Source organism: Macrotis lagotis, chromosome X (genome assembly GCF_037893015.1).
Source record: "Macrotis lagotis isolate mMagLag1 chromosome X, bilby.v1.9.chrom.fasta, whole genome shotgun sequence".
Lineage (NCBI taxonomy): Eukaryota > Metazoa > Chordata > Mammalia > Peramelemorphia > Peramelidae > Macrotis > Macrotis lagotis.
In genome coordinates this window covers 625,466,035-625,478,277 of record NC_133666.1, presented here as the reverse complement: position 1 = coordinate 625,478,277, position 12,243 = coordinate 625,466,035, and the positions used below count along the sequence as shown (strand labels likewise).

Sequence of the window (12,243 nt, the reverse complement as noted above, 5' to 3'; positions counted from 1 at the left end):
TCTTTCTCACCTTTTTTCCACCATTTATAATTCAGCCGAGTTAAGCCTTTCTTACTTGATCATTATCAATTATGTGTAATTGCCAAGGACAGTGCCAGCCTTCAAGGAGCTCACCTTCTAATGGGGAAACAGGTCTACAACAGATACAAGTTAGGTGCTGAGCAAATGGTCAGAGAGAAGACATATGGGTCAGATGGCCCGCTGAATCCATACCACCAGTTCTGCTTCTTACTACTAGTGTCAAGTGTGTCAGATGACCTACCTCTGACTCCATCCTACTGGTGCAAATCCATTACTACAGGTGTAAACTTGGTCAAGAAAACCTTTCTGCGGGGCGGCTAGGTGGTGCAGTGGATAGAGCACCAGCCTTGGAGTCAGGAGGACCTGGGTTCAAATCCGTTCTCAGACACTTAATAATTACATAGCTGTGTGGTCTTGGGCAAGCCACTTAACCCCATTGCCTTGCAAAAACTAAAAAAAAACCTTTCTGCCTCAGTTGCCTCATCTGTAAAACAAAGAGGCAGACTACAGGGCTTCTTAGGTCTGAGAACTGACATTTACAAATACCCCTTCCCTAGAGCTCTACATGATCCCATCTGATCTTCATAACCTGGTAAGATGGATACTAGGATAAGATCCCTGTTTTAGAGGACACTGAAGCTCAGAAAAGTTGAGCTATTTTCTGATAGCCATGTAACACCTGGATTAGAAGCTAAGGATCTTTTGAATTTCCAAGACCAGTTCAATAAGTTTCTCAATTATATCTATGGTTTCCATGGTGTAAACCATCTAAGAGGTTCTTTTCCTCACGCTTATTTGCCTCCCTTTCAAGAAGGCAAGCCAGCCTGCTCAAAGCAGCAAGACATGTTGAGAGACAAGAGGCAACATTAGATCAAACTACCTCCCCTCCAGCTCTGGAAAAGACAGCTCAAAATCCTTGGGGTGGTGGTAGGGGACCTTTGTGGGAGAGTGCTTTGCCATTACCAATCCCAACATCAACTGCTGATCAGTGGTGTTAACCATAATCATCTTTAGGCTAAAATTGAAATAACAAAAAGTTTAATCCATGAAATTTTATTCTCAAGGATCTTAACACGGTAAATGGTATTTAAAATGTTAACTAAGAGGTTAATGAGGAAACAATATAGAAATTTCACAAAGGATTGTAAAATTTTGACAACCAACCCATCAGGTTACACAGTACATAAAGGTGTTAATTGATTATAATTCTCTAACCCATTCTTAAGATCTTTGCTGTCAGAATCAATAATTAGCAACAGGACTACTCTTTCCTCTTCTGACTTAATGTTATCAGAAAAAAATAGACATATAAACATTGGGATTTCTCTCCTTCCAAAATGTCATAAGTATAAGAATTTTAGCCTCTTTTAGAGATAACCAGACCAGTTTCCTGCCTTCTTGGGATAATCTTTAGTGATTACAAAACTGTGAAAGCCTAAACTTGCAGGTGCAATTAGAGGGGAACCAGGCTGTTTCACACAGTCTGCCTTCAGACAGATGATGAGAGAGACAGACCTTGAGGAGGGCCAGGCTAATATCCAGTCCTACAAACCTCAATGAGAGGATAAAATTTTTATCAAGAATGTAGAATTAAAGAGTGTAAGACTTAAACAATGGCTTCAAAAAGGCAATAAACCCTGGGGCTGGAAGATAGAAACATGCATATATAGCCCATCCATACCACTGGCCCATGAAGCCAAAAAAATGTTATTTCCAGCACAGGAAACATCTGGTTTAGTAACAAATGATATTAGGATCAATTACTATCATCTTGACCACTGTAACCTTAAGGACCACAGTATCTTCCATGTGTCCTAAAGCTGAAACCTCTATGTGTTGTTGATGGGGTTCCCAATTGAGTCCCCTCCCCAGTATTCAGATCTGCATTGAGTCCTTCCTAGATCCTTGATAAAACCAGGAATTTTATTGGTGACTTAATTACTGGCTCTGCAATCCCTGTGTCTGTTTTTACTCAAGGCCCCCATGTCTTCCGTGCCTACTACTTAGGGTCATCCTTGCCCTTTAACCTTTTATGTGAAGATCAGGGTCTGATCTTCTGTTAGACTAGCCATTTCTCCAGGGCAAGGACTAGCTTGTATTTCTCTTTGTGTATATTACTGTGTGCTTTGTTCACAATCACTAGTATTTTTCATTCAGTTTGACTACAGGTCAAAAGCAAATATTGGGGAATTTGTGGAGGAAAGTAATTAGAGGCAGAAAAATAGAGGTAAACAAGATTACTCTCCAGGAATTTTTGAGAGGAGAGGTAGAAATAGAATAAGGTGATAGTGAACAGAGTTCAATTTAACAGCTCAGACTTAGCCTCTGACCAATAAAATACCTACACTTAAGGAGCTTAGGTTGGGGATGAAAGAGGGAATTGGAGGTGTAAGATGAAAAGGTTTTGTTCTAAAGTTATACCTTTTAAAAGAACTATTAGGGATTATCCCAAGCAAAAATGGAAACCACAAATCATAACTGATGCCAGAATAAAACTGCTTGCCGCCAGAGGGCATCCATGAGCTTCCAAACTCTCCAGCCTTAGTCTTAGAAGAGGACTAGAGCAATGAAGATGAAAAGAATACCTTCTGCCAGTGTTTGGGATAGGATTCCAGTAGCCCTCTCAACAAGCATGTTAAGTGTTTACCTTGTACCAAGCTTAGTGTTGGGGATAGGAGTTAATACAAGCAAACCCTTTGTAAACTTCAAAGGATTCCATATAATCTAAAAGCTCTGATAATACAAAGAAAATCAAGAATGGTCCTTACCCTCAAGGAGCTCACATAATGGACACAAAATGCAAGTAATTATGTATATAAATGTGTACATATGTACAATGTCCATTGGAGGTACCTGTCAGAGGGAAGACATTAACTTTAAGGGACTAGGAAAGTTGAGAAATGGAAGAAACCAGGGAGCAGAGATGGGAAGGAGAGCATTCCAGTCTTGGGGGTCATCTAATAAAAATGTACAGGATTGGGGACATCTAGGTTGCACAATGGATAGAGCTCCAACCCTGGAATCAGGAGGATCTGAGTTCAAATATAACCTCAGACAATAATTGCCTAACCATGTGACCTTGGGCAAGTCACTTAACCCCATTGCCTTAATTAAAATTTTTTTTAAATGCACAGGATTAGAAAGTGGAGCCTCTTTAGAAAAGAAACAGCAAATTACAGAATCCTAGAGTTCATGGGAAGAAATAATATAAGATTGGAAATGTAGAAAGGGGCCAGGTTATGAAAAGCTTTAAAAGCCAAATGATTTTTTTATATATCTCATCTGGAGGCTATAAGGAGCCAATGGAATTAAGTAGGAGAGTCACATGATCTGTCATTCCTGGGACTGGGGAAGATCATCATGGCATCCCAAGTGGAGAATAGAGAGACGAAGCAGAAGGCTATTTCAGTACTCCAGATGTGAACTAATAAGGGTCTATACCAGGGTGGCTGACAATGTCAGAGGAGAGGTTTTGAAGGGAAAAGAAGGTGCTCATGGAGATGATGTGGTAGAATAGAGATTTCCCACAGACTGTTTATGGGGCATAAAAGAGGACAGCTAGGTTTCATACCTGGTTTATTGGGAGGATGGTAGTGTCATACATATTAGGGGAATTTGGAAAAGCAAACATTTTGGGATGAAAAGTAATTTGTTCAATTTTGAACATGTTAAGTTTAAAATAGGTGATTTAAGATACAAAAGTGAAGGTCAGGGAGAATTCAGAACTTGATAGATAAATATATATCATCTGCATAAAGGGGTCCTAGGGACCATTGGTGAGGGAAAGAGTCACTTGTAGTGCCACTTCCCAAAAAACTTGCTTATACTCAGCCAATAGAAATCCCATTTAGCCCTTGAAGTCTCACACCCCGTGGTTTATATCTCTGTTAAAAAAAAAAATTCACATTCTACCTACTTCAGACACCTGTTGTGGCAAAAGGCACCTTTATCAGCTATAAACTGCAGGTGTTCAGGACAATAAATGAGTTTATTGCCTGACTCACAACTCTCCTCTCTACCAGAATTTCTGTCTTAATGCTATCAGATTTCAACATACAAATAGAGACTTCCTCAGTTAATTTCATTTTCAGCATATTTCTGTGATGGATTCCTCCAAATCTACGTCTAATAAACATAAAGATGGTCACATCCTCCATCTTGCTAACACCCATAACTGTTCAGCTTCCCTGTTAATAGACTTTGAAATACCCTTATCTTAAAATTGTTTATCATCCCATCATTTTTTTTTAGGTTTTTGCAAGGCAAACAGGGTTAAGTGGCTTGCCCAAAGCCACACACAGCTAGGTAATTAAGTGTCTGAGACCGGATTTAAACCCAGGTACTCCTGACTCCACTGTGCCACCTAGCCGCCCCTCATCCCATCATTCTTGAGGCTTTAGAATTCCTAACCCCATAATGACCTCCACATCTACCCTTCAGTTCTTTCCCAATCTCCTCTACGTTGCCTCCCTTTTCGATCTAAACACCTTGATGAACCAGTTCAACTTCACACTATCCTCTATACTCTTGTATTCCTTGTCCTATGGCCAATTACACTTCCACAAACTCCAACCCTGGATCAGCACCACCATTCTCCTTCACTGATTCAAATGCCACTGAATAGAGCTGACAAAGTCTCAAAACCCTACTCAGTCAGTTGATCTACTCCCAGCATCCTCCTGATTCAAATGCCACTAAACAATTTGGGAGGAAGTCATGAAACCCTGCTGCATGGAGTCACAACAAATCTGTTACATGATCTTTGCTAGGCCCTCACTACAGCACAGTAATCCTTTGTACAGACCTCCCTAATCAATTCATCAATTAGCTCACCTCAACAGTTATGTGCAGGGAATTTAAACCCTAACTCAAAATGACTACTTGGAGTCCTCTCAAAGTGGCAGCAAAGAGTTAAAATTTTAAATCATTCTTGTAAGAAGCGGGGCAGTTCCTAACTCTCTATGAGAGAGAGAGAGCAGGAAAAGACAAATTACAGAAGCTGAAGCAGGGTTAAAAAACCACAAAAACCACAACCCATTCCCCCTCCTCTTTTCTGCCGACCCTTACAATTGGTCAAATTTGATGGTCCAAAGAGAAGGGGAGTATACCTGAGTATACTCCCAGGAAAGTTAGTCTTTGTTTACATCTTATAAGGTTAAGGTGACATGATTTTTCTAGCTGGAGATCCGGGTTCCCACGCTCACCTGATTCTTGAGAAATAGAAACTGTGGCCTATGGCTTAGACTAATTTAGCACTGTTTCTGAAAAGTCAGCACTTTGCCCCTCACAGTTATAACACTCATTTCTTTGCAGCCTCCCATGGTATCTCCTTTTCAGCTGGGTTCCTTATTTCCTATTACCACACACACAAATTAAGGTTTTCTCTTTTTCACTTGTTCATCTCATCAGACATCTTCCTCATTTTCCTCCAACATACCTGTCTCTGACAGAGGTGGCTCTTCTTGCTAAAGTAACCCCTCTATAATGTACTCTTAACCTTTTCTTTCCCATCTTCTCTAAATGTCCTCACCATCTCTTCCTATATATAGGCTCCTCCCCTGCTACAAACCTTTGTTTTTCCCCTCCTTACAACCTCTTAATCTTAGATTGCTTTCTGGGGGGTGGAGGGAAGAAGGGGGGGAATTATAAAACACAAAACCTTGCAAAAAAAATGAGTACAAACTACCTTTGTAATATAGTTGGAAAAATTTTTAAAAACTCTTTTGATCTGACCATCCCTGCTTAGTGTCATCTGATATTTCTCTCTTCCTCCTGTCTATACTAGGGGCCACTTCCTCTCTTCTTGCCCATTTGCAAAACTTCTACAGTCTGTCTGCTGATCTCATTATTCACATGGAACTGTTCTGTCTACATTTACAATAGTCATTCTGTTTGACCTTTTTTTAGCCTTTAGTAGCTATTCACTAGCTAATGCTTTACAAATATCTTATTTGTAAATATATTTATACAAATATAACCTGTGGAAGGCAGATGCTATTATTCATTTTCTAGATGAGGAAACTGAGACAAACAGAAATAATTTGCCCAGGGTCACACAACTGGGAAGTATCTGGTCAAATTTGAACTCAAGTCTTCCTGTAATTAGACTTAGCCCTCTTATCTACTGAGTCACCCAGCTGCTGACACTGGTTTTTGTGACAGTTCTTTCTTTCCTGGTTTTCCTCCTTTCCTTTTGAATGTTCTTTCCAAGTTTCCTTTGCTGAATCTTCATGAGACTAGCATACTATTATGAAATGAAAAATGAAGACTTATGGCTTTTAACCATGAATGTCCCCCATGACTACTCTCCTAGTCTCTTTCCTGAATTCCAGAGTCCCCATCAAAAAAAGGAATGCAAAAATTTTTACAATATATTATGGGCAGGGAGCAATACTTTTTTAAACAAAAGCTATCTTTTGAACATCTTAGATCTGATGTTTTCAACACCTCAATCTCAGCATAAACAAAAAAACATTTATTCTCTTTCCTCTCAAAACCTTTCACAACTTTGAATTCAGGGAAATCTAGAAGGATTTGCATGAACTGATGCTGAGGGAAATGAGCAGAACCAGAAAAACATTGTATACCCTAACAGCAACATGGGACTGATGATAAGGTGAATTGCTCATTATGAGCAAATGAATTGCTCATTCCATCAGTGCATCAATCAGGCACAATTTGGGGGTATCTGCAATGGAGAATACCATCTGTATCCAGAGAGAGAATTGTAGAGTTCAAACAAAGACCAAAGACTATTACCTTTAATTAAAAAAACCGTTATCTTATGTAATCTTGCTATCTCTTTTATGTTTTTTTCATCTTAAGGATATGATTTCTCTCTCAACACATTCAATTTACAACAATGTATAGCATGGAAACAATGTAAAGACTGGAAGGGAGGGAAGCAAGATTGGGGGAAAAATTGTAAAATTCAAAATAATTAAAATCTTTCACAAAAAATAAAAACCTTTCCCAACTTTACAATTATTAAGTACCTCATCCTCCTAATCACGCAGGCTCTAAACTTCTATGTCATTCCAGATTCCTCCCTCTCCTACACCCTACATAACTAATCTATTGTCTAGGCTGGCACTTTATACCTTCACAAAATCTCACATCCAGCCCCTTCCCCCTCCCATAACTACTCTAGGCCCTCCTCCCCTCACCTACACCACTGAAAGTCTTCCTGTTTCATGTAGTCTTCCTGTTTCATGTCTTTCATTATAATCTATCTAAGTGATTTCCTAGATCAAGGTCTGACTCACCATTTCACCCATCCTAATCAACAAATTCCAATCCTTTATACCTCTAGCATCAGATGTTTGAGAACAATTAGATGCAGTGGATAGACAAGAGTCCTGGTCATATAGTCAGGAGGACTGTAGTTCAAATGTGACCTGATACTTGACACTTGTCCCCAATTGGCTAAATGTCCCCTAAAAGTCCTATTTGACATTTTAAGTCCTTGATAACCTCTTCCTAGTCTTCACTTTCCTTTTTCCCTTATACTCTTTAAGATTCAGTGAACTGGGCACAAGACACTCCTATCTCCCAACTCCATGTTCCATTACTGGCAGTCCCTCATGCCTGGAATTTCTTTCTGGATTTGATTCAGAATTCAAGTCAAAGGGGTGGCTAGGTGGCACAGTGGATAGAGCACTGGCCTTGGAGTCAGGAGTACCTGAGTTCAAATCCGGCCTCAGACACTTAATAATTACTTAGCCATTGTGGCCTTGGGCAAGCCACTTAACCCCATTGTCTTGAAAAATCTAAAAAAAACCAAACAAACAAGAATTCGAGTCAAAATTCAAAAATTCAAATCTCACATGCTGAAAGCCTGTCTAGGTCCTTCCCAAGGATTCCTCCATTCTTCCCCACTCCATTACCATATTTTTTGTATATACATAGTTATTTGCATGTTGTCTCCCTATTAGAAGGTGAACTCCTTGGAGGACATTGTTTTTTGCCTTTCTGTTTATCCACATTGCTCAACTGTGCCTAAATGAATGATCTTCTCAGTGCACCCACAGTACAGATTGTTTACATCCTCTTGCCAGCTTCTTAGGGGATCCACTCAGCATTCTGGGGACTTTTCTGTATAATCTCTCATCTTTGTACGGATACTTCAAGAGCATTCAAGCTGGCGGTGTGCCATCCCAGGTTTTCCTTCATGACCAGCCCACTTCCTCCTCCAGTCATCCATCTCCCCAATAGCATCTGTTAAGCCCCTTTTGCATAGTTCATCTTTGAAAATATATACATTGGTTGTAACTATCTTAGGCCTATCATTTTCCTAGGAGTGAAACTCAGTTCTTTGAAGACTGGATCCTTCTATTACTGAGAACACTATTGTTAAGATATGGATCATTTCAGGGTGAAGCTTGGGGTCATTAAAAGCACTTCAGTTATTTTATAGTAGTTCTTTCTAGCAATCAAGAACTAGAAAATAACTCCTCAGAGAATGGCTGAACAGATTATGTTAAAGGACAAAGAATACTATCGTGCAATGACAAATGAAGACGTTTCCAGAGAAACCTTTGGGAGAGTCTTGCATGAACTGACTCAGTGAAATGAGCAAGAGAAAAATTTATATAACCCTATAAAGACAACTTTGAAAGTCTTAAAAATATTCAACCCAATGAATGATCAACTATGATTCTAGGATTCATGATGAAGCATGGTAGCATGGGAAGTGATGGACTTGGGACACTGAATTTTTGGACATGGCCTATGTCAGATTTTGTTTTGCTTATTATCTATGTGTATTGTAAGAACTTTTATTTTTTCAAGGTAGATTTGTTCATTTTTAAAGAAGTAGCATTCAGTTTTCTAAATACCATCAAGCCTGCTTTCTTAGTGAATTCTGAGTCCAAATGTATTGTCCATCGTCTGCCCATTTAGAATACGCTTCCACTAACTGATCAGCTATTTGGGCTATCCATCTAATTCCATTTCATAATCTAGACTCTAAGAATCCTCCATATGGTTTTTTCCTGTGTATATGGTTAGGTCAAACTTTTATTCACAACCTGCAATTTCATCAGCTTAAGGAACTCCTAGTGAGGAAACCATCTGTACACCTTCTCTATCACTTAGGAGTTGCCCAAAGCTGTAAGAAGTTCTGTTAGTATGTATTAGAGTGATGCAGTAAAGGAAAGTCTTGAACCCAGGGTTTTCTAGTTTTGAGGTAAGTTCTCCTTGGTTATTTCATGAGTCCCCTGGACAAAAGAAGTTGGTTGGTTCTTGTCCTTCATTATGGAAGAAAACCAAAACAACATCACTATGTTTGAGACAAATTACAGTATGTTACTGTGTCTGATCAGACCAATATGAGCTCAGAGTGCCTTACCACAAGTTGGGCACAAATGGCAAAAGAAGTCATCACTGGTTAACTGGCTGGTAGACAATCTAGATATGGAATTAAGATCTAGCTGGGATATCAAGCTTACCTATACCACTCTATTTGGATGGATGGATACATTATCTTAAGCTCTCACCTAATCATAAACTCACCTTGTCTCTCCTTTGGTGCCCAACATGAGGCCTTGCACAGAACTGGTTAGGTTCAGTTTGCACCAGAGCATGAGGTTGGCCCCTAGTGTTTTCTTCTGGATGTGGGACTCAAAGTTGATAAGGGCTGATTGTTCCCAACTCCTGGGGGGAGGGAAGGAGGGGATGGGGAAAGGAAACCTGAGCCTATAAAAAAAAAAACCCAGGACAAACCTCCTTCCTCAGAAGCTCTGTGTCTATCAGGTTCAGCTCACACAAACCTGGGGTTGATTTGGGACACTGGTCTTGGAAATAGAGATTGATTCCCTCTTTCTCCCAGCCCTACTTAGAATAAAGCACCACAGGACCTGGGTTCCTGGTACAAATAGGCACTTTATTAATGGTTGGAATGCAGTTAGACATAGGGAGTAAGGAATCAGAGGGTACACAGACAATTGAGCCAGAGGAGGACAAGTCTCAGAGCAGGCACAGGATGTGGGAGGCCCCAAGACTGGGAAATACTCCCTCTTTGGGAAAATGAAATAAAGCTTACTGGATAGAATTTTAGGACATTAAAATACTAGGCTCAAGAAAGCCTACATCCACATAAGCAAATGAAACAAAGCAATCCTGATTAGCTGAGCCTGGCCTCTAGGGCCTAAGAAGAGAGAAGGCTCATTTGCCCTGTACCAACTCCTGGTTACCTTCTTTGCCAGCCTTTCTCCTTTCATATAAAGAGAATACCCTTGGGACCCCAGCCATATCAACAATGAGGGAGGAGAACCAGCCCAGCCCTTCCATCAGGTTTCCATTAAAAGGCTATTAGTTTTTCATCCTCCTCCCCGGTCTAACATTTCTTATGCCTGCCTCACTCCACCAGGCCCTTGCCTCCCATCCCATTCCCTCTTCCCCTGAGGGGAGAGAAAAACAAAGGGCCTCCCACTCCACCACTCAGTCTCCCTACAAACCAACTTGAAACATGCCAAAAGCAGATGTACAAGTAAAAGGGATAGCTCTCCTCTCTTTCTTGACATACACAGACACACACACAGACACACACACAGACACACACACAGACACACACACACACACCCTATACCTCTGATAGGTCCATCCATGCCCCACACCCAACCTCAGCCTCAGGAGCCTGAGAACAAGAATACATATGCAAAATTCAAGGGATTTTTTTTATCACCCACAAGTAATGAAATGAGTCAAAAAATAGACCCTTTTCAGATAGGGACACAATGGCCAGAGAAGTAGGTTAAAAAAGTCAACTTTAAAGCAGCAGAATAAGTTATTAACGTTCCCTTTCACCTACTCTTGCTAACTGGTCTGGTAGATCCCAGAAGTGAATCCAGGCAGCTCAGCCTACCTCCTCAACCCTTCTCAGATCAGGTGAAAAAGAGAGCCTGGCCTCAAGCCAAAAGGGCTAACAAGGAGGAAAAAGCTCCTTGACCAGGAAACCAAGAGAAGAGAGAAAACATTTTTTTTTAAAGATTTCTCAGCACAAGAGTAATTACACCCCCCCCAAAAAAGTAATCCTTTGAGGGCCTGCGGCAGTCTCTTACATGAATGACTTCACTGAAAAAGGGGTCCAAGGATGGACTGTGGTTGGTGGCCCAGCTGCCCTACCCTAAGAGTGTAAACCATAGTGCAGTAGTAAGGCCCCCCCCCCTTTCAAATAGCCTGTGGAAGGGTGGGTGGACTTTAGGCTCCATCATTGGGTTGGCAGCAGTTAGTGGGGGGGGGCAGAGGCCTTTAAGGGGCCATGGCAAGTACTGACCCTAATGTAAACCACCTCCTCCCCTACCCTCCATTGAGGCCTGGGAGGAGGCCTATCCTTCAGTTGGCTTCTTGTTGGTCTTGTTTAAGAGCTTCTTCAGGTTGGAAGACATGAAGTACGGTCGCTCTGCAGAGCCATCATTCCGCTCCAGGTCCTCCACTGCAGAGAGAGGGCCCAGGAGAGGGGGGTCCATGAGAGGGCACAGACCTTGGGGAATGGGGGCAGGAGGGAGAGGCAGGGAACATGGGGGAGGGGCAGTGGCTTTGGCCAGCAGAAGGGAGATGAGGGAGCAGGTTCACCCTAGTCACAATCACAAACCAGCCTTCTCTTTCTCTCTGCCAAGGAGATTTCATGTCTTCATGCCCACACCCCACCACATTCCAAGTGAGAAAAGTAGTCTTGGGCCCTTGCCTGGTTCCTGGTTTATTATATCTCCCTGGCACCCCATGTGTCAGGAGGGGACCCAGAACACCCCCACACCCCAGAACACCCTATTCCTCCTGTGCTTCACTCTTCCCGGCCTCAGCATTCCCCTTCAGCAGGATGTCTCTCAGCTCAGGGGACATGAAGTATGGACGCTCGGGGGAGCCATCGTTACGCTCCAGGTCCTCACCTGAGCTCCCCCCCACCCCCAGGAATTGGGGGGGTAGGGCAAGGAGGGGAACAGGCAGGGAAAGAAAGACAAGGGGACATAGGGAGCCAGGCAGCAGAGGAGCAGAGAAGGGTCAGGGACATGGGAGAGAGAGAGAAAAGAAAGACGGAGAAACCAGTTAGTGGCAGCCACAGATTCCCCAACCAAGGCCAGAAACACCAAGCACTCAATCCCTCAGGGTGGCACCCCCAATGGGGAGTTGGGCAGGTCAAGAAGATGGTCAGAGCTACAACATGGAGTAGAGGGGCACAGGGGGCAGCAGCAGTGGTAGCGGTAGCAGGGAGTGAGTGTGAAG

General features: G+C 41.9%; 1 protein-coding gene across 5 annotated transcripts in view; it reads right to left on the bottom strand.

Annotated features, from left to right (window-relative positions):
• Positions 1 to 7,253: 7,253 nt before the first annotated feature.
• Positions 7,254 to 12,243, bottom strand: part of SLC44A2 (solute carrier family 44 member 2 (CTL2 blood group)) — a 27,018-nt gene continuing 22,028 nt past the window's right edge. For 3 of the 5 annotated variants that reach the window (XM_074203379.1, XM_074203382.1, XM_074203381.1), the window contains exon 22: positions 11,463 to 11,909. In XM_074203379.1, the coding sequence (XP_074059480.1) occupies positions 11,788 to 11,909 (122 nt within the window). In that variant the 3' untranslated portion in view covers positions 11,463 to 11,787. The other 2 variants (XM_074203380.1, XM_074203383.1) reach the window with 2 other exon arrangements.